At 56.8% G+C, this 21,717-nt stretch overlaps 1 protein-coding gene across 1 annotated transcript in view; it reads left to right on the forward strand.

The window, feature by feature from the left end:
* Nucleotides 1-563: 563 nt before the first annotated feature.
* PLXND1 (plexin D1) overlaps nt 564-21,717 on the forward strand; it is a 50,499-nt gene continuing 29,345 nt past the window's right edge. The window contains exons 1-8 of the mRNA XM_033132482.1: nt 564-1,883; nt 15,275-15,451; nt 18,249-18,380; nt 18,678-18,778; nt 18,863-18,992; nt 20,398-20,575; nt 20,733-20,841; nt 21,286-21,388. Of these exons, the coding sequence (XP_032988373.1) occupies nt 564-1,883; nt 15,275-15,451; nt 18,249-18,380; nt 18,678-18,778; nt 18,863-18,992; nt 20,398-20,575; nt 20,733-20,841; nt 21,286-21,388 (2,250 nt within the window). The remainder of the gene's footprint in view (nt 1,884-15,274; nt 15,452-18,248; nt 18,381-18,677; nt 18,779-18,862; nt 18,993-20,397; nt 20,576-20,732; nt 20,842-21,285; nt 21,389-21,717) is intronic.

Below are 21,717 nucleotides of genomic sequence, written 5' to 3' on the forward strand. Positions count from 1 at the left end.
AGAGACCCGGAGACACGGAGAGACAGAAACAGGGGCGGGTGGGATGGAAAGAGAGGAAGAAAAACAGAAAACCAGCCCGAGAGAGACGGGCCGAGCGGCCAGGAGGGAGGAAGAGAGAAACAAGCGACGGAGGCGGAGGCTGCGCCGGGAAAGAGAGCCACGCCGCGCGGGAGGGTCCTGGAGGGCGCGGGGCGGCCAGACCCACTGTCAGCGGAGCAGAGGCCCGTCGGCCCGAGGGCCGGGCGGGGCCAGCGGGCCCCGGGGGAGCGGGACCGGGCTCTAGGGGAGGTGGGCGGGGGGCGGGAGGGGGCCCGGGGGCGGGGCGCGGCCGGGCGGGGCGCGGCGCGAGGGCGTGTCCGCAACGGAGCCGCCCCCGCCCCGCCCCCGGCTTGCGCGGCTCGGCTTAGCCGGGCCGGGGCGCCGGGGCCGGGGGCGGCTGGCGCGGGCAGGAAGCGCCTCGCGGCCCGGGCCCGCCCCCCGCCTCCTGCCGCCTCCGGGCTCCCGGCTCCCGGCCTCGCCGCGCCCCATGCACTCGCCGTGCAGCGCAGCCCGCGCACGCCCGGATGGCTCGTCGCGCCGCGGGCGGCGCACCCCTTAGCGCCCCGGCCGCCGCGGCCAGCCCCCTGCCGCCGCGCCCGCCATTCCGGGCCCCGCCGCCTTGCCTGCTGCTGCTGCTGCTGCTGCTCCTGGGGGCGGCGCGGGCGAGCGCCCTGGAGATCCAGCGCCGCTTCCCTTCGCCCACGCCCACCAACAACTTCGCCCTGGACGGCGCGGCAGGAACCGTGTACCTGGCGGCCGTCAACCGCCTCTACCAGCTGTCGGGCGCCAACTTGAGCCTGGAGGCCGAGGCGGCGGTGGGGCCGGTGGCCGACAGCCCGCTGTGTCACGCCCCGCAGCTACCGCAGACCTCGTGCGAACACCCGCGGCGCCTCACAGACAACTACAACAAGATCCTGCAACTGGACCCCGGCCAGGGCCTGGTGGTCGTGTGCGGTTCCATCTACCAGGGCTTCTGCCAGCTACGGCGCCGGGGCAACATCTCGGCCGTGGCCGTGCTCTTCCCGCCCGCCGCGCCGCCCGCCGAGCCCGTCACAGTGTTCCCCAGCATGCTGAACGTGGCGGCCAACCACCCGAACGCGTCCACCGTGGGGCTGGTGCTGCCTCCGGCCGCTGACGCGGGTGGCAGCCGCCTGCTGGTGGGCGCCACGTACACCGGCTACGGCAGCGCCTTCTTCCCGCGCAACCGCAGCCTGGAGGACCACCGCTTCGAGAACACGCCAGAGATCGCCATCCGCTCCCTGGATGCGCGCGGCGACTTGGCCAAGCTCTTCACCTTCGACCTCAACCCTTCCGACGACAACATTCTCAAAATCAAGCAGGGCGCCAAGGAGCAGCACAAGCTGGGTTTCGTGCGCGCCTTCCTGCACCCGCCGGACCCGCCGCCGGGCGCCCGGTCCTACGCATACCTGGCACTCAACAGCGAGGCGCGCGCGGGTGACAAGGAGAGTCAGGCGCGGAGCCTGCTGGCACGCATCTGCCTGCCCCGCGGCGCCGGCGGCGACGCCAAGAAGCTCACTGAGTCCTACATCCAGCTGGGCTTGCAGTGCTCGGGCGGCGCGGGCCGCGGCGACCTCTATAGCCGCCTGGTGTCGGTCTTCCCCGCGCGTGAGCTGCTCTTTGCTGTCTTCGAGCGGCCCCAGGGGTCCCCTGCGACTCGCGCGGCTCCAGCCGCGCTCTGCGCCTTCCGCTTTGCGGACGTGCAAGCTGCCATCCGCGCCGCGCGCACCGCCTGCTTCGTGGAGCCCGCACCCGACGTGGTGGCTGTGCTCGACAGCGTGGTTCAGGGCACCGGGCCGGCCTGCGAGCGCAAGCGCAACATCCAGGTACGCCCAAGCGATGGGGGTGCGGGGGACCAACCCAGGGCTCCCGAGGGACAGCGTGCGGGTAACTCGGCGGGTTGTGCGCTGAATGGGTCACTGGTGCGAGCGTGTTGGGACCCAGATCTGCGTGTGTGGGGACACAGGTGTGTACTCTGGGCCACGGGTGCATTTGCGGGGACCTAGATATACTTCCGAGGATACATGTGTCAGCTGATGTGGGCGCTGGGGCGAATATGGTCCAAGTGTGCGGGTACTCAAGTGAGTGCTAGGTTACAGGTGGGCATACCTAGGTGTGTGGGAGGGGCCCAGGTTGCCGATGGGTACCCAGGTGAGAGCGCTGAAGACAGCCAAAGATACATATACAGCTCAGGTGTGCGTCTGGGGCCTCAGAGGCAGCAGCACAGAACGCACAGCAAGTAAGTGCGTGTCTGACCAAGGACTAGGGTCGGTGGGTGCCAGGGCCAGGAGGGTGGAGGGAAGTGAACAGCTCTATGTGCAGCACGGGTATGCAGGGTGCAGGAGATGGCAGTGGGGCTCAGGAGGGAATGAGGAGGGGCCAGGTGTGAGGGCACACCAGCTGGATGGCAAAGGGGCCCACGTGCCCGCCTGGGTTGGGGAGTGTCAAGGGGTCAAATTGGAGTAACTGTGTGTTTTGACATTGTGGGGACATGACACAAGGGTGCAGGAGGAAACTGTGTGTGATTCCCTTTAAGGAAGCCTATCTACAAGCGGTCACTTCTCCAGGGGTCCTGGGAGGTGGAACCCTGCGCCTTTTCCATACTCTACTTTCCTGGTCTGAATCTGGGGATTTGAACCCCAGGCTTCGCCCTAGGAAGCCCCAGCCTCTCCTTCCTCAAATGCCAAACTCAGACCTCTCCTGGTGATTAGGGAGCCCTGCCTTATCCCTTCTCGGTGGTCCTCAGGCTGTGGCAAGAATCTCATGAGCTTAATTATTTTCCTGTGGGTGTGCCCAACACTGGGGCTTTGAGAAAACCCAGATTCCTTCTCCTATAGTCGGGCTCCCACAGCTACCCACCACCCGGCTGGCTGGCTGCCCTGAAAATAAAGGTCACGGTGGGTGAGCAGAGCAGACTGTCCCAGGGAGCAGCTCTGCCACCCGCAGGGGCCAGCCAGGTCAGGGCAGGCTGCCCAGTGCTGTGGTTGGGACATCTACCATTCCCCTCCCCAGAGCCATATCCCCCAATGGGCTGTATTTGAGAGGGTGAGTTTTGTTTCAGGACTAAAGGAGGTGAGTGGGGAGTCAGCCCCCCTCTACGGAGGGAAGACCCTGTTGGAACTAGAGACTTCCTTGGCCTTTCCAGGCCCCGTGTGTCCATCCATACTGTCAGCGTGAGTCTGTCCTCTTGGGCGGCTGTAGTCTCCTCCTCCCCCCTCTGGCAGGAGCCGTCCTGGTTCCCACGGTCCCTTATTCTCAGCCTGGCCTGGTGCAGTGACTCACTCTGCTGAAGGGGGCTGGGGCTTCCTTCTCCTTACTGGGACAGGGCCTCTCCAGGGACACAGCCCCAGGGACAGAGTGGCCAAGGGCCTCCTCCTGAACCCAAGGCTGGGCAAATTCTCAGCCCTCCTCAGCCACTTTCCTGTATTCCCCCCACCTTTTCCTATACCCAGCTGTGGGCCCAGGTCAGTACCACTGGGCAGGATCTCCCAGATGTGTCCAAGCCCTCGGGATCTGGGCCTCCGGCACAGCTGAGGGTGGGGTGGGGAGGGTGGTCGTTATTCTTGCTCCAGGCTATTGCCAGCTCCCAGTTACAGGCTAAAAACTTGGACTTTGCACCCCAGGATCAAACCCTACTCTGTCACTTCCCAGCTGTGTGACCTTGGCAAGGGACTTAACCTCTTTGAGCCTCAGTTTCCTCATCTGTAAAGTGGGAATAGTAAAAACAAATCTCTAAGAATTGTTTTAAGGACTAAATGGACTAATTGATATAAAGCACTTTGTATCTGGCACATAGTAAGCACCTGATAGAGGTCTGCTGTTCTCCTGTTATTATTACAGGAGACGTTATTAGCACAGGTTTGAGTTTGGTCCTGAATAGCAAACAGTGACCTGTTTTGGCTTGTTCTGCAGCAGTGAAGACTCCACTATCTCCCATTTCTAGCCCCAGATAGAAGCCTCAATAAACATTTCCTAAGCCCCTACTGTGTGCCTACCCCTGTGCTGTGCGCTGCGGCCCAATGGTGACTCAGTCTCTGCTCTTGTGGACCCTGCAGGCAAGCAGAGGACAGACAGTCCTGACCAGTGGTCAGGCTCTTACAGCCCAGGGCAATGAGTACTGTAATGGGAGAACCTGGGCAGAGGGAGCCGGGAGAGGGCCACCAAGGCTTCCTGGGGAGTGCTATCAAAGTGGAGGTGGATCGATGGGCAGGAGTTGGCCACCTTAGTTCAGCAGAAGATGAAAGGGTCCAGGCAGAGGAAACAGCCTGTGCAAAGGCCTGGAGGTAGGATACAGCAAGACAGGCTAGAGCAACCGAACGAAGGTCAGATTCACCGTGGCTGGGGGAGTGGGGAATGCATGAAAGAAAGGCTAGGGGAGGTGGGTGGGGCCTGTGGGGTGTAGGCTGGCTGTATTGGGAATTGGGACTGTATCCCGGAGACATGGGGAGCCATGAAGGGTTTTAGCCAAAGGAGTGATATGATCTGAACAAGCACCTCGTGTCCTCCTCTGTGGAATGGGAATGGTAATAAAATGCCTACCTCCCAGCGCTGTTGTGGGGGTTCAGTGAGATAATACATTTGAAGCTCTTGGTAGTGTGCCCGGCGCACTTGTTTGCAATTACTATGATTATTTTTAATATAATTATTTTAGAAAGTCCCTAGGTGGCTAGTAAGAAGGAAAGATGAGAGGCAGGGAGAGTAGTTGGGAGGCTGGTGCCATCTCCAAGGCAGGAGATTCACTCATTCATTCAAAAATATTTCTTGAGCACTCACTGTGTGCCAGGCCCACAGGGTGCTGGGTGCAGCGGTAGAGGCAGCAGGCCAGGCCTTGTTCTTGCGACGCAATGGCCCATGGTGGGGGCATGAAGGGAAGCAGGGGACTTGGGACAGATGCGGCTGCCTGAACGTAGCTCCAGATTCAGACAGGACGGAGGGGAAGGACGCTGCCCAGTCTGGCCTGGCATGTTAGTGCCGTTGGGCTAGGGGACAGCACCCCATCTTTCCCTGTGTTCTCCAGGGACATCTGACCTCCAAGGTGAGGTGGCTTGGCCAGACCTCAGGAAAGTCCGAGGGTGGCTTTCAGGGTCTCTCCAGCCCATAGCTCCAGCGCCTCGGTTGGGTGATCTAGTCATCCCAGCTTCTCACTTGGCAGGCGTCCTCTGCTCTCCACCTTTCAGGCAATGCAGCCTCTGCTGCCACCTTCCATTTGGGAATCTGTAGAGAAGGGATGAGCTGCTAAAGTGTGAGGTCAAAGGTAGGGAACCTTGGTTTTCCCCAGTCTTTGAGGGCCCCAATTTTGTCCCTGATGACTTTTGGCATATTTGGGGCTATTGGACTATTTTGAGAGAAAAAGTGAGTGAGGAAATTAGTCTCCATTGTGTGTAGCATGGAGCCCTTTCCTCACCTCATGTTTGAGGTGAAAGCAAGTTGGGAAGTTGCCACAGCTATTGAGGAGGGAAACTGAGAGACAGGGTCACCCAGCAAGGCAAGGGCAGGCTGAGTCTTACTTCCTTCACCCCAGCCTTTGAATGACCATAATATTTGTGTTTTTAAACCAAAAAGAAAACCGACAGGGATATGTCAGTGCCACATTTTCAAGGTGTCTTTTTATTGTAAAGGTGGAAAAAAAACCCTCAGGCGGTTTTAAACTGCCATGCGGTGGGTGGGTGCTCGTCGTCAAGAAGGCGTTTTCTGAACCAATTTAGGGGCTGAAATACTGGGTGGAGGTGGAGGGAGACAGAGCTTCCAAGACGGGCTTTATATTTGGAATGGGGCTGGGGGCTGGGGGTGAGCTCCCATGGCCCAGGGTACAAGTAGAGATACTTGGCAGGACTTAGAAGAAGGGGTTCCCATAGGGTTGGCCGGGATGACCTTCTAACCTAGAGAAAGACAGGGCTTGGACCAGAAGACTGTTAATATCCCTCCCCACTCAGGGAACGTCATCTGTGTGGACTCCCAGGTACCTAAGGGTAAAACTGACGTTGAGTCCCGTTCTCCTGCCTGTGTGTTGTGTGACCCGGGGTGAGTTATTTACCCTCTCTGGGCCTCATACTTTCTCATTATAAAACAGGTCAGTGTCTTCTTCTGAGGATGTGGGCAGGTTAAAATCTCACACGCAGTGCCCAGGAAATGGCAGATAGAGGTATTAGTACCAGGAGGGAAAAAATACATCTGAGAAAAGTGTGTTCAGTGTGTGGAACAGCCATGGGGCACGGAGCGCTCAGAGGAGGGAAGGGTGCTTTAGAGGATCAAACCAGGCTCTGAGGTGAGCAGGGGTGGGCGAGACAGGGGTGAGGCAAGAGTGTGTCTGGTGCTTTTGGGGCCCCAGCAAACTCAGAGGCAGGAGCATAGGCTGCGAAGAAGAGTGGGCCTGTTGTCACGGCTGTTGCTGGGGCAGATGTGGAGTTTCTGGTGGTCGTGAAGGGTGTGCAGAGGGTAGGTGCCGGCTCGGCTCTGTGGGGCTGAATAATAACCAACGCTGAGCTCCCGGTTCTGAGCAGGGGCACTGTGCCGGCCCTTCACAAACACCAGTGCCTTTTATCTCATACCCGTCCTCCCCTTGAGGCAGGAAGTGCTGTTATCCCCACTTTACACACAGGGAAACTGAGACCCAGGGTCACACAGCTGGTTAGCAGGGATCTGCAGACTGGTTGTCTCGTTCCAGAGTCCACTCTGGGTGATGGCTGCTGTTAACTGTGAGCTCTCTGCTGGGGGTTCTACAGTTACTTCCTTCCCCCTCCCCCCCCAAGATTTGGGTGGAGCCCTTTGTACACGATCCCCTCCTGCGATAGTATCTTCAAGCATGCCCGAGATGGAGCTGATGCTACAGTGAGTCAGAGCCAGAGTGGGGTGCGGCTGGCCGGGGCATCTGCAGCGGCCGGGCCATAAGTTGGGGGCTGGGGCTGATGGAGCCTCCTGTGGAAGTTGGAGAGGCAGGGCAGCACCTGGTTGCATTCATCACAGAAAACGGGATTGTTTGGACTCTGGAAGGAGTGAATCCCCTGGCCCTTTGGGGGTGTGAATAAGTGATGTGGTCACTTTGAATGAGGACTTGACATATCCCTATAACACTAACCTCAGCCCTCTGGGGTACAGACAGACTGTACTGGGGACGGGGGCTTGGCAGCCTTCCCCCTCCCCTCCTGGGCAACACCGCACTGTCTGGCATTTCCTAGGAGGGTGAATGGAAGATCTGTCACGGCCCTGGCCAGGCCCACAGGTGAAACTTGCCCAGAGTGGGTGAGTGAGTGTCGGACCGTGACTCCAACATCCTGGTTTCCAGTCCTGGCTCTGCACCTTCCTTGCTGTGGTCTTGGGCAAGTTACTTTCTCTGGGCCTCCATTTCTCCATCTGTAAAGAGGGAGCGGTGTAGGGAAGAACACAGAGGCCCTGTGTGAGTCGGCTTCAGGCCCTGCAGAAATACCCTCTCTAAGAGTACGTTTTGCCCGCCCACAGCTGCTGGTTTTCATGGAGGTTAAGGAAACAGGATGGTTCTGTGTTGTGGTTGCTGCAGGGAGAACAGACGCCGTGGCGATGGAAGGCGCATGAGGGCCTGAGCCCCCGGGATGAGGGAGTCCCTTCCCCTTTCTGGGCCTCAGCTTCCTGATTTGAGTTGGGCCATGATAGCAAGGAAATCCTCACTTTGTCACCAGAATTGCTCCTATCAGCTCAGCGTCATTATTGTTGCTATTGTTGTTTCTTGGAGACTTATTCTGTGTTGGGCACTTTGTAAAGTGCTTACACATGGTATATCTTTTAATACCCCCAGAAGCAGAATAGATGAGTGTTATCCCCAATCTACAGAGTCCCAGAGAGGCTAAGTGACTTGCCTGAGGTCACACAGTGGGTAAAAGGGGGGGCAGGTGTCTGGCTGCAGAACCTGTATGTGTTCATCACCTTTATTCCCTCCTCTGAAAACACCAAAGGGGTACAAGCCAAAGGGGCCCGAGGTCACAGTGGGAAGGGGTGAATGGGTCCATTTTTAAAGGTGAAGACATGGAGGCCCAGGGAAGTTCTGCCCCTGCTGGGGCTGCTGTGGGAAGTAGTGAGAGATCCCCAGTGTGGCCTGATGGCTGCTGAGCCCCAGAGCCCAGCATGGCCCCAGGACTGCAGCTGTCTCCTCCTTTGCCCACCAAAGCCCAGCACCTCCTGGGCAACATCTGCTGCCTGTGTGGGCTCCTGGTGGAGAGTGCTCTGAAGTGTGGCAGTACAGGAGGGGGCTCAACTTTGTTATTACATGGCAGCCCCCCATAGGGATGAATCAGACCCTATCCCTACCCCCCAGTCAGGATGGAGATCATGACAGAAGACATGCTGTAGCGAGCCTCACACTGGCCCAGCCTCATCTGAGAGAGTCAGGGAAGGCTTCCTGGAAGAGGGGGACATTGGAGCAGGACTTTGACAGATGTGGCAAGGGAAGGCATTCCAGGGAGAGGACACAGCAGGACAGAGGCCTAGAGATGTGGCAGAACATGGCTTGGGTAGAAGGCAGAGACGAAGCTGAGAGTGTGTGGGGTCTGGGGTACAGGCCAAGGATTTGGATGCCGTCCTGCGGGCTGTGGAGAGCCAGCAAGGCTTTGGGGGAAGAGTGAGACCTAGTTAATCTGGTTCTAGAAGGGACCTGTGGCTGCTGGCCCCACATTAGTCCTGCCACGTGCTGGTGGAAGCAGGAGGCTCTCTCCCAGAGCCCCCACAGTGGCTGGACCAGGTGACTCCCCAAGGTCTCTCTAGCTCTGACAACAGTGTGGGTATTGCCATGGAAACCAGCAGGTCCCTATATGGGGACAGGCCTGGAAAGTCTCTTGGCACCAGCCACATGGATTTGGATCCTGGCTACCCCCAGAGTACAGCCGTTTTCTTCCTTCCAAAGCCTGTGTTTGGGCCAGGACCGAACTCTACAGGCTGCCAAGACGGGCCCTGCGCTGCCCACTCTGCGCTGCCCACTCTGCCGCTGACACCCGATGCCACCAGGATCTGCCCGTCTCCCGGCCAGCTTGGCTCACCCCGCCCAGTCCACTGTCCTTTACCCTGAAACACGATAAATCACGTGCTGGAGGAGGGAGGAAGCTCTAAGCTCCATTACAAGTTCCAGCGAGGCCCCAGTGGGGCATTAATCATAGAGCGCTTAGTGCTCTGATCGGTAAATAATGGGGGGGCGGTGGCAAAGGCCTTGAAGTGGCGGCCAGGCCCAGGAAAGGAGCTAAATGGAGATCCGTGTCCACCCCTGCCCCTGTGCCCCTCTCAGGGCACGTCCACCATCTGAGTTTGAGGTGATTGAGCTCTCTAACAGTGGTCATTGCCTTGATGGGCCTCAGTTTCCCCAGCTTGCAACCCAGGGCCTTTGTAGCTCCAGGGGTCCATTCTCCCAGCAGCTGTTGGCAATGCCTGACAGAGCAGCAGGTGAGGGGCTGTGGTGAAGGGCGAGGACTCTGGAACCAGCCTGCCTAGGTTTGAGGCTACCATCTGAATGTAGTGGCTGTGTGACCCTGGGCAAGTCACTTCACCTCTCTGTGCCCCACTTATATTTGCTATAAAGGAGCATCAACTTGTTAGGGTGTGGTGAGAGTAAATGAGGTTATACAGGCAGAGATCTCTGCACAAAGTAGACAGTAGCTGCTTATTATTGTTGTGTTGTTGATTATACTGTATTGTTATTATTATAAAGCTGTCACTTCCCAACTTGGGGGTGGTCTCTGAACTGGGATGTGGACAGCTAGAGTGAGGGGCCCACGTGTCATCTTCATGTCCTCAGCACATGGGACCTGGCCCAGAAATGTTTGCTGGGGGCCCCAAGCCAGCCCTGTTCCCTCCATTGCACCCACAAGCAGTTGTATGACAACTCTGGGATGGAGGCCAGCACCCCCAGAGGATGGGGAGGAGGGTGTAAGTTCCAGTCTTCAGGGCCCCTCAGCCCCAGGAGGAGAAAGGCTGCCTGTGCCCGGGAGAGACAGCTGCGGCTCTCAGCTTCTCCTGGCCTGCATCCCCTTCAGGGAAGAAGCTGGGACAGAAACTGCTCTGGGGAAGGAGGGGCTGGAGCTGCAGCACTCTGTCCCCCCCCGCCCCCCAGTGGAGCGGTAGGAGGGAGTGACTTTTCACTTGGGCCAGGGAAGAGTCGCTGGCTGCCCATCCCACACTGTGCTCCTCTGGGACCCAGGGGGAGGGCTGGAAATGGGGCCAGGCTGGGCCGGAATGAGAAACAGCTTCAAGAAGGGGGAGCTGGGTATCTGGGGGGCCGCGTCCAGCTAACAAAACAATGGCTGCTTGAGTCAGCGACTGTGGCCGTAGTTCCCAGGCAGGCCCTAAGTGGAGCAGGCCTCGGCCTAGCTCCCAACATCCTGTTCTGGGGGAGGGCAGCGCTGCGGGTCCAACCTCAGAGGCTCGACTCTGGGAAGCAATAGAGTGGCTTGTTCATCCATGGGGCTCCCCCGGCCTCAGGCACCCCTGAGTTTCTGCCCAGTGGCCTGCAGTTAATTGGGAACATTTGTTAATAGGGGTTGCTGTTACCGTCCCCACTTTACGGATGAGGAGACTGAGGCTCAGAGAAGATGGGACAACCTACCCTGAGTGCAGAGCCAGGAGGCTTGGCACATCAGAAGCCTCAGCTTCTGTCTGTAAAATGGGGACACAACAAGAGTGTGTGTGCCCCTGAATGGCTGTGAGGTAACTCTGCTTGGTGCCTACACAGCAGGTCTTCCGTCGAGCCAGGCCTCTGACCTCAGCCTGGGGGCTGTTCCTCTAGACTGTGTCCAGTTTGGTGGCAGGGCCAGGAGTGTTTGTTGTGGGTGAGCAGACATCTTGTGCTCAGGGCAGCCTGGCTGGCTGTTTCACACGACCCTTCCAGATGGTGCCCAGCTGGCCTGGATGGCATCAGTGTCCTAGGGCTGAGCGGCCCACCTCCTCCATGAGAGGGTCAGGGAAACCAAGGCAGGCCTCTCTGAAGCTCTGGAAGTGTCCACCTGAACTGCTGCATCCATTGCCATTTGCCAGTTCATCCTGCCAGATTCAGGCAGCCTGGAGCCAATGGGGAATTATTGCTCTGTGTGTCCTGGGAAAGCATCTGCCCCTCTCTCTGCATTGGTGCATCTGCTTTTCTCCTCCAGCTCAGGGCGAGACCTCCTGACTATTGTTTTCTGGCCCGTTGGCCATCCTCTCGCCTGGCCCCTCCAGGAAGTAAGCTTCTTGATTATCCACAAGGAGGTACTGATATTTTCTCTCTCAGTAGCAGGCAGCTTCCTCCATGGTGTCAGGCCATTGGCTAGAGGCCCCCCACCTAGAATCAAGTCCAACCTGACCCCTCCCGGGGCCGGCACACAGCAGGCCCATAGTTCTTTGCATGCCTCAGTTTACCCTCAGTGAAGGTGCCAGCTCAGTGGACCCAGAGCCCAGTAACTGTGGTGTTCCAAGAGGCCACACAGGCTGAACTGGGAGGGTGGAATTTGGGTTTAGGAGTCACAGGTTTGCCCTTGGGTGACCTTGAGAACATTGCCCCTTTAACCCAGAGCTTCTGAAGAAGTGTGTGTGAGGGGCAGAGTTCTCAGTTGGGGTTTTCAGGAAGCAGCAATTCAGAAGAGTTTGGTGGCCTTTTTGTCTAGGCCTCCTGCCTGTCAGACGCAATTACATTGTACCCTGCCTAGTCCCAGCTTGCTCCCTCTTCTTTAGTCCTGTCTTTGGGGCATCTCCTTGCCCCGCTTCAGCTATACAAGCTAAGGGAGCAGCAGTTGGGCCAGACAGGCATTGAAGGAAGCCACAGAGGGGCAGGCTAGATCGGGCAGGGCCTTGAGAGCCCAAGAGCAAAGTCTGGGTTTATACTGAGGGCACTGGGGATCCTTTGAAGGCCGTTGAGCTGACACCATCTGCTTCGTATGTTTTTTTAAAATAAACTTTTATTTTGGAATAATTTTAGATTTATAGGAAAGTTACAAAGATAGTTCCTGCATACCCATGGGACATTTGTCTAAACTAAGAAACCAACATTGACACTTTACTTTCAACTCCAGACTTTACTCCATGAACGTCCTTTTACTTAAACAGAATCTCCCTTTGCATTTAGTGTTTCGAAGTTTTAAAAGCTCGCTTTGGCTACTGTGGAGGGTGAGTGGGAAGGGGCCCATCCAGCCCCCGGTCTGGGAGTAATAAGCGTCGGGCTGCTTGTAGTCGGCCACTTAATTAACCAAAAGTGTGCTTACCACTCCTGGCAGTGAAACCTCACTTGCCTGGGATCATGGTTCAATAACAATAAAAAACTTGAGGCAGGAAAGTACACAAGGCCCCAGTAGCCGGTGTAGTCTCTACCTGGGACCCAACCACAGAGTTTTGCAACCTGCCACGGGCCCACCATCGACGCCTCATCCTCCTCGGAGAGCCACCTGTGGTGGGACTAAGGTTTGGTGGGCTCTGTGGGCAGGATGTGGAAGGCGTGAGAAGGTCTTTTGAAGCTCTTGCTCCATCTGACTTCCTGGGGAGAGAAAGTCAACACAATTACGGCTGGTAGTGAAATCAATATGTCAGAGTTTTAATGGGAGAGTGGGCAGAGCTGAGCTTTGGCCCTAGGAGGCAGCTGGAGTGGGCAAGGGGTGTCCTCTCAGAAAGAGTTGAGGCCAGAGGCTATTGCTCATCTCATTATAAGAGGGATAAACTGAAGTTCTTAGAGGAACCAAAACTAGCAGCCAGGTGTTGTCTGGGCCTGAACCCCTGCCTCCCCTGTGTTGCCACACGTAGAGTAGGCATCCAGCTGACCCATACTTTTCCCTTAGTTCTCCAGCACCCAGCATGGCAGTGTTGCTCTCAGTCCCTCGGCTTGAAAAGAAGCCACCGAATAGAGTCATTCACACTTTAGTCAAAATTAGTTTTCTTTCTTTAGTCAACACTCACCCCGGGCACAGGGTCTGCCCTGGAGAAGCTCATGCGTGTGCTGCCAGGATACATGAAGGTGGTGACTGCAGGTAACAAAGCAGGGGAGATTTTTTTTTTTGAGCCACGCCTTGAAGGCTGGCTAAAAACGTGCCACCCTGGCAAAGGGAACAGCATGGGGTAAGGCAAGGGGACGGAAGGCTTGGAGGTGTGGGAAGGGCACCGGCTGCTGAGGAAGCAACATTATGAAGGTGTCCAGGAGCCCTGGCGGGAAAGTGGCCACACTTGAGGAACTGCAGAGATTGGTGGGGTCGGAGCAGAGAGGTGGGCAGAGGAAAGCAGTGAGGTTGAGGCCTGCCCAGTTGGCAGGAGCCAGATCGCAAAGGCCTAGAATGCCAGGCTTGATCCTGAGGATAGCTGGCACGGGGAGCCAGAGAAAAACTTTAGTTGGTGGGGGGGGCTCACTGGTTTTGTGCTTGGAAAGGCGGCTTTCGTGGACTAGAGGGGACTGCGTGGAAGTCCAGCCCTCCTCCTGCTCTCAGGAGAATTTGTGTTTTTGAAAGAGCTACGCTGACTGAGTCTTGAAGACAGGCCAGTGCTAATGGAGGAATTTCAAGCGGTGTCATTCGGTCAGGGTAGTATTTTGGGCCTGTGGAGCTGTGACTGCCCCAGGAGACTAAGTTCGGCTGAGGCCACTCTCCAGGACCTGACAGCTGCCTGGTCCCCAAGCCCACGGTCCCCCTTCCTGGGGCCTCCAAGCCCCTCCCCCAACAGGGGAGGCATTTCCCGAGCCTGCCAGCTTCCATTTTTTGAGCCAGTCCGAAGCCTTGTGATTTCCCCTGGTGGTTGGGGAGTCAGCTTCCCCCTCAGAGCACAGATCATTCGGAGCAGACGACGGGTTACTTCTCCTTTAGAAAAAATTTTTTTTAATTTTATTTTTAGGATAAGAAAAAAAGTTGGAGGAAAGTCTTTTTAGAAAATTCCTTTGGCGTAGAATTAATGACTTGTGAACGTCAGGGCGTGCAGGCGAGAGGTGGATTCTCCGCGTGCTTCCCCTTCATCCTCTCTGCTGCCCTGGCCAACAGATCACCCGGAGCTGGGCGCCTGTCTGGCTTTTCCCAGGACCCACCACCGTGGCTGGCTGGCACCCTGCATCGCAGGGCCCATGGCAGAAAACCCCCAAAGGTGTCACGGGGCTTCCCAGGTCTCCCTTCCTTCCTTCCCACGCCTCCCAGAGCTCAGGGAGGAAAGTCATGTCCCCTGGGCAAGGTTTACAATTTTAATTTTAAAACAACTTATTGTTTACTGATACAAGTAATCCATATTCAGTGAAGAAGAATTATATAACTCCCTAGGAAAAGCGTCCCCCCACCCCAGGAAAGGCGGGACTTGGGCCTGAGACATGAGGTTGTGTCCCCGTCTACTCTTCTAAACTATGCTTGTCTCTGTCTCCTTGTGGATTTGCACAATTATCTTCTCAAAGGCACTCCCTGGAGGTCTGTTTTTTATTTTTGTGCAAATTGCAGAAGGAAATTTTGATCAGTAAGGCCACGAGAAAGGTGGGAAAGGTGGGAGCTAGTCCAGGAAGTGCCTGGGGACTACACAGTTGTCCTGCTCCTGTGAGGGGGGCTGATTTGCTACCAGAGGTGGCACTGGGCTGATGTGGATGGTGGAACTATGCATTTGGACACACCTAGCCTTGCTTTGTCCACCTGTAACGTGGGTAGATGAGGAAATGTGTGCTTGGGGAAGGCCTCAGTTTAGGAAGGCCTCAACCTGAAGTCGGAGGAGCTGCTGGAAATTTTGGGGTGGTAGTGCTGGGGTTAAAGCAGGGGGTCTGGGAGGAGGGAGCCCTATGGTTGCTGTGGAGACATAGCTGTGGCAGGAAGGACACCCCTTGGGTGTCAGCAGGTAAGTTGAAGCAAAGGATGGCCTCTGGTGGTCTGGTGTGGGCTCCTCTGCTTTGCCTGACTGTGACCGTCCAGGAAGGGCAGCTCTAAGGGTGTGAGGGTGTGTAGGCCTCACCCTGTCCTGACCTCCCTGGCCCCCTGCACACTTAACTTTATTCCCTCGCCAACCCTTCTGACCCCCACCCCCTACCCCCCCGCCCCAACTCCTCCTCTATGGTTCCCACGTACCTGAAATGTCATCTGTCTCGGGGCAGCTCTGTGACTAAAGCCAAGGTCAAAGGTCAGTCTGGGGTTGGGGGTGGGACCCTGCTTGTGTTTGGTTCTCAGCCCAGAGCTGGGCATATAAAGCAGGAGCAAGATTTTAAAGCTCTGATGCTGAGGACTGAGATCCATACAGTGCAGCCAGGGAGCTGAAGAAGGTTCTGGAGCTGAGGTCTGATGTCCTGTTTCTCTTCCAGCTGCAGCCGGAGCAGTTGGACTGCGGGGCTGCCCACCTACAGCACCCGCTGTCCATCCTGCAGCCCCTGAAGGCCACGCCCGTGTTCCGAGCCCCGGGCCTCTCCTCTGTGGCCGTGGCCAGTGTCAGCAACTACACGGTGGTCTTCCTGGGCACAGTCAGCGGGCGGCTGCTCAAGGTAGGGCTTGGGCGGGAGGCTGAAGGGGTTGGGGGATGGAGCAGCAGGCCCACCCCAGGCCAGAGCCTCTACAGGTCCAGTATTACCCTTTGTTTTATCCTATTTGCCTAGCACTTCACAGTTTACAAAGCATTCTCACATCTGTTTCTTCCCCTCTTGCTCATAACAATAAGTGCCTCCTCATGCTGAGAAGGGAACCAGTAGCTGAGGGCTGGCCCTTCTCTCAGGGTCTCTGGGATTAGGGCTTTGAGGCAGATGGGTCTGAGTTCAAGTGTCTGGGCTTTGCCTCTTGCAGGCTATTTGACCTTGGGCAACGCACTTTCTCTTTCTGGGCCTGTTTTCCCATCTCTGAAGGGCTGTATGTCCTGCCTTTCGAGACTATTGTGGGGCTTTGGCGGGGGAAGTCCACAGCCTGAAAATGGGGACTCTCATCCCATCTCCTCCTCCACCCCACCTGCCACCCTCTGAAGAAGTCCACCTCCCCCAATCAAGGTGACTGGTTTCTGGAGATAATAATACCTGGCCCAGGAGCTGGGAAGGATGAGAGGAATCCAGTTGCCACTATGGAGCAGAGTGGACTTGGCGGGGCCTGTATTGGGCCCCCAGGTGAGGGCCTGGGCTTGCCCCCCAGCCACCTCCCACTCCTTGCCTGCTGGGAAACTCAGCTGCTTGGCACGGCTCCAGCGTGCAGCAGACCCTGGCCTAATTGACTCAGATCTGATAATCCAATTCTCTCAGCTGCCCAGGCAGACGCCATGGACCAAGGCTGTGGTGGGGGTCCAAGCCTAGGCCGCCTGGCCCCAGGATCCTTGCTGGACCATGAATGGCTGTGGAAGAAATACCAGGCCTGAGGTCAGGGAGAAGGGCGGGGGCGCGTCCTCCTCAACCTTCCACGTCCCGTGGAAGGTCCTTATACAGTGGGATTTGAATCCTGGCTCCGCTGCTCACAGCTGTGTGACCTGCGGGTGGTTGTGTCTCACCCTGAATGAGCCTCAGTTTCCTTGTCTGTCATGGGGAAAATGAGCTGGACTGTCCAGGACTGTGGTCAGAGTTTACTGTGACAATGCCTGTGCATGTGGAAAGCAAGGAGTCTCCCCGCCCCTCACACATGAAGCTGTCGTTATGGGACACCCAGTTTCTGCCCAGCCTCAAAGACACATCATGAGAATCATGTCATTTAATTCTTACTCCCCTGCGAGGGAGGCAGAGCTGTGATTCCTATTTCACAGATCGGGATGCTGAGACTCTGGAAGGGAAAACAACACAGCAAGAGCTATGGTTGAATTCAGGTGCAGCTGGCCCCAGCTGGCCCAAAGTTCACACTGTCCCTAAACCCAACCTTTTCACCTGCCATCTGCTTTGTGCAGACTTTTATTTCCTGCCAGCTCTTCACCTGCTCAGGGCTGAGATCACAACACCCAGCACTGGCCCTGGAGCACAGTAGGTGCTCAATACACATTTGAAGGGGGTAGAAATGAATTGAGTGTCTTCTGGATGCATGGGGCTGGGGCTGAGGGCAGCAGACAGAACCTGGACCGCCTGGGACAGAATCTGCCGAGAGGCCTCCTGGCATCAGGAGTGTCTCATGAGCTGGGACAGCCTGTGGGAGCCCGGAGAGAAATTTCAATTCAGTGTGTGGGGGACACATGGGAAGCTTTTTTGAAGGAGACGTTGGGAGGACAGAGCTTGGCTTTGTTTGCATATGGGGCAAAAGGGGAGGAGGAGAGAGATTCCTTAAGGAAGAGCCAGGACAAAGGCCTGAAGGTGGAATCCGTGAGTTGAGTTGAGTGGGTGGAGATGAGGCTGACAGAGTATGTTGGGGTCAGATCATCAGGGCCTTGAACGCCAGCACAAGTTTATTACATAAGCAGGAGGAAGCCACTAAAGGTTTTGGAGCCCATAGAGAAGGGCTGGGAAGTAGGTGGCTCCAGGGAAGCATTGACCACTGGTCCCTGCTCAAGGCGTGGTGGGGCCTTGACAAAGCAGCATGTTGAACATGTGTGAGGCCAGTCGAAAAAGCAGTTTGATGGGACTCTGAAGGGCACTGTTGGTTCTCAGGAGGACATGCAGAGGGGCCGTCAGAGCCAGAGAAACTTCCAGGCACCAGCTAGTCCTGGCTCTCCTCCTTCCTGGACGTTGGATCCCAAATCCCAGCCCCACCTTGGACTCTGGGATCACACAGGCCAAGGCTTATATTATGACCCTGAGTGTCTTCATTTTATGAATCTTGCCAAGTCTCTCAGCCTCAGTTGCCGCATCTGTGAAATGGATGTGAGAGGGGAGGCATGAGAAATGTGGCTCCATCAGCACTTTGCGTGCATCTTCTCATTAGTGCTCGCTCCCCACAGTCCTGCAGGGCAGGTACCATCAGGAGTCTTCTTAAACTCAGGAAACTGAGGCTCAGCGAGGGGAAGTGCCTTGGACAACTTACTTGTCCTTTTGTACAGCTTGCAAATGTCAAAGCCAGAAATCAAACCCAAGCCCCTGCTCTTAGGCATGATGCCAGACAGCCTCCCAGAGAATGTTTGTAAACTGTAAAGCCTGTATGTATTCACAGGGTGGGGTGTGCTGGTGGGGGCACAGCAGAGGCTAAGTGTAGAGGCTGGACCCACTGCCCCTATATGTCTGTGATTTCCCACCAGCCCTGGAAGGGCCCAGGAGAGGATGGGGAGGCTGAGAACCCAAGCCTGAGTCAGCCTCCCTCTCCTGCCGGGGGCAGCTCCCCAGTGTTTGGCCTCCCCCTGCCATGGGCACCCTCCCAGTGCGCCATCACCCTGACAGCCACCCCCCCCCACAGATCAACCTGAATGAGAGCATGCAGGTGGTCAGCAGGCGGGTGGTGACAGTGGCCTACGGGGAGCCTGTGCACCACGTCATGCAGTTTGACCCAGCAGACCCTGGTTACCTTTATCTGATGACGTCCCACCAGGTAAGGCCAGAGCCCGGGCCTGACGAGGTCCCAGGATGACCCGAGCTCTTGCTTGCCTGGCCTTTGCACATGCTGTTCCTTCCGCCCAGAGCACGCTCTTTCCCCACCTGCTTTGCCTGCTCACCCTTCGCCTCTCAGTACACATGTCACCTGTGCAGAAAAGCCTTGTTTCCGTGTTTCCCCCTTTATAGTACCAAGCCTGTTTTCCCAGCCTCTCATGGCTCTTGCCGGCCAGGCTGGCTCCCTTGGGGAGGGGCCGGCAGCCTCACTGAGCTGCGCCCCTGCCTCTGCCTTCAGATGGCCAGGGTGAAAGTCGCTGCGTGCTCTGCGCACACTACCTGCGAGGACTGCGTGGGGGCGGCCGACGCCTACTGTGGCTGGTGCGCCCTGGAGACACGGTGAGGCTCCCAGGCAGGGGCAGGGCTGGGAGGCTGCAGCGGGGCGAGTCCCCCTGGGTCCTGACCTGTGTCTCGCCACTCCAGGTGCACCCTGCAGCAGGACTGCGCCAACTCTAGCCAGCAGCACTTCTGGACCAGTGCCAGTGAGGGCCCTGGCCGCTGTCCCACCATGACTGTCCTGCCTGCTGAGATTGATGTGCGCCAGGAGTACCCAGTGAGTTGGGGGGCCAGGATCCAGCTTGGGGGTATGGGGTGGGGCTCTTCACCCAAGCCCACAGAGGTGGGGGCTCCTGCCCATAGTGTCCCAGGGACCTGAAGACAAAAACAGTAATACAGTGGGAATGACTGGGCTTCCTGAGCATTTACCAAGTGCCAGAACATGCTGTGTGCATGGTGTTCACCTCCATCAGGCCTCAGATAACTCTAAAGTGGATACTCTTAACATCCCCATGTTATAGATGAGGAAACTGAGGCACAGAGAGGTAAACTGACTTGCTCCGGGTCATTGAGCTAGGGTGTAGCAGAGATGGGATTTGAACTCAAGGGGGCAGGCTCCAGAGTCCCAGGAAGGAAGAACCCCCCACCCCCACCTGACCTTCCTGCCTTTTCCCGACCCCAGAACAAGGGAGGGAGGGGATGGAGGGGCCACCAAGTACCAGGCTGCTGTTTCTCTTTCTCAGAAACAGATGAATCTGCAGCGTGGGGGCAAGTGGCTCCCCCCTTGCTTGTGCCCAGGAGGGCCTAGAGCTGCCACTGCCCCCTCCCCACCCATAGCAGGCGGCATCAGGGCGGGGATGATTCTGCCAAGTGGCTAGACTGAGGGACAGGCGGCCTGGGGCCCACCCAGCCCTGCCCTCAGTGACTGCTCTGAGGCTGGGTGTCCTCATCTATCACCTGTGGGGTGATGATGGTTCTGATAGGCCAAGTGGGGCCTGCGCCTCCTCTGTGCCCCCGCCACATTATTACGTATCACAGAGTCCTTCACACGCCTGATGTCAACAAGCAGGGCGTAGGTTTATCCATCCATCCACTCATCTAGTATATTGTTGAGTACTTACTTTGTGCCAAGAGCAGTTCTAGCCTTGGGGTCCATCAGTGAACAAGACAGACAAACCCTTGGCCCTTGAGGGGCTGACATGCTCCCGAGGGAGAGAGAATAAGCAAGATAAAATGTCAAGATGGTGATAAGTACAATGGAGAAAAAGAAAGCAGAACAGAGGGGGTGGAATCGAGTGGGGGCGTTTTGACATTTTAGACCGGGTCAGCATGGGAGGCTCACTGCAAAGGTGGCATTTGAGCAAAGATATGAATTGCGTGAGCCAAACTGAGTATCTGGGCAGAGGGTACTGCCAGTGCAAAGTCCCTGAGGTGAGAACAAAATTGGTAGATTTGAGAGCATCTTAGGGGTTGGGGTCAGAGAGGTTACGGGCCAGATCGCAGCGCCTCCTTGGCTTCTGTAAGATCAGTTTCATTTTGCAGATGGGGAAACTGAGGCCCGGGGGGGGGTCACGTGTAGGCTGCAGTCCAGAGTCCTAGCCACCTGTTCGCCCAGGGTTCCTAGGCTGGGGGCAGTGCTGTGAGGGAAGGGCCGCCCCCAGCTAAGGGTCCCTTGCCTCTAGGGCATGATCCTCCAGATTTCCGGCAGCCTGCCCAGCCTCAGTGGCATGGAGATGGCCTGTGACTATGGCAACAACATTCGCACTGTGGCCCGCGTGCCAGGCCCTGCCTTTGGCCACCAGATCGCCTACTGCAACCTCCTGCCGAAGGACCAGTTCCCACCCTTCCCACCCCACCAAGGTAGGCTCTCCACGCAATGGGCTGTGGGGACAGCCATGTGGGGGCCCTCAGATGCCCGGCCCTGGTGGGGTGTAAGGGTGGATCTCAGGCCTCCTATGTCAGTGGAGATCTCCTGCCCCCTCGTCTTTCTTTCCTTGGCTCCCCTCATCCATTGCAGACCATGTAACCGTGGAGATGTCCGTGAGGGTCAACCGGCGGAACATTGTCAAGGCCAATTTCACCATCTACGACTGCAGCCGCGTCGGCCAAGTGTACCCCCACACAGCGTGAGTGGGTCGGGGGCCTTGCTTCCGGGTGGTGGGAGGAGGTCTTCGCTCCTGGGGAGGCCTTTGGGAGAAAGGTGATAGTGTCCTAGAAGCAGACAAGACCCTCAGTTGTTCACTCGCCAGCTCATTTATTTAGGCAGCAATCTCTTCATCACATAAAGGCCTGGCCTCTGTGAGCTCCTAGGCTGGTAGGGGCAGAGAGAAGTGCTTTCATTATACTTAATTTAGTATCCTAAAGGCCCCGCTTGCCTGTTTCCTCCTTGCATACCTCTTGCAGTGTGGAGCTCACTACCCTACAAAGTGCCCAACCCCTCCTGTCAGCTCTGATGATGAGAAAGACTTTCTTCCCTTGTGCTAGGGTCTGCCCCCGGGTCACAGTTATTGGGGGCAGGGATGAAGTGAGAGGTAGGGAGCTGAGTATCTGAGGGGCCTTCTGTCTTCCAGGTGCACCAGCTGCCTGTCGGCCCAGTGGTCCTGTTTTTGGTGCATCCAGCAGCACGCCTGCGTCTCCAATCAGTCTCGCTGTGAGGCCTCACCAAATCCCACGGTAAGCCGGGCTTGGGGAATGCCCTCTGCTTCCACTGTTTCATTACCTTTTGTTTTTCATTTAATATGTTGAGAACCTTTCCCTGTCATTTAATTTTCTTTTTTGGCACCAGATTTCAAAGCTGTGCTGGGCTCATCACATAATAGTGCATTTCACTAATTCCCTGTTATTGGACATAGTGATCACTTCCTATTTCTTTTTTGTGTTCTGATACCGCCAGGGCACTATGCACGTCCTTGGTTATTCGCCGGAGACCAATTCTTAGAAATGGCATTTTGGGGTGATGGCGTGGCCAACTTTTTTTTGCGCCTTTAGCTCAGTGTGCTGCA

This window comes from Rhinolophus ferrumequinum, chromosome 17 (assembly GCF_004115265.2).
Source record: "Rhinolophus ferrumequinum isolate MPI-CBG mRhiFer1 chromosome 17, mRhiFer1_v1.p, whole genome shotgun sequence".
NCBI classification, from domain to species: Eukaryota; Metazoa; Chordata; class Mammalia; order Chiroptera; family Rhinolophidae; genus Rhinolophus; species Rhinolophus ferrumequinum.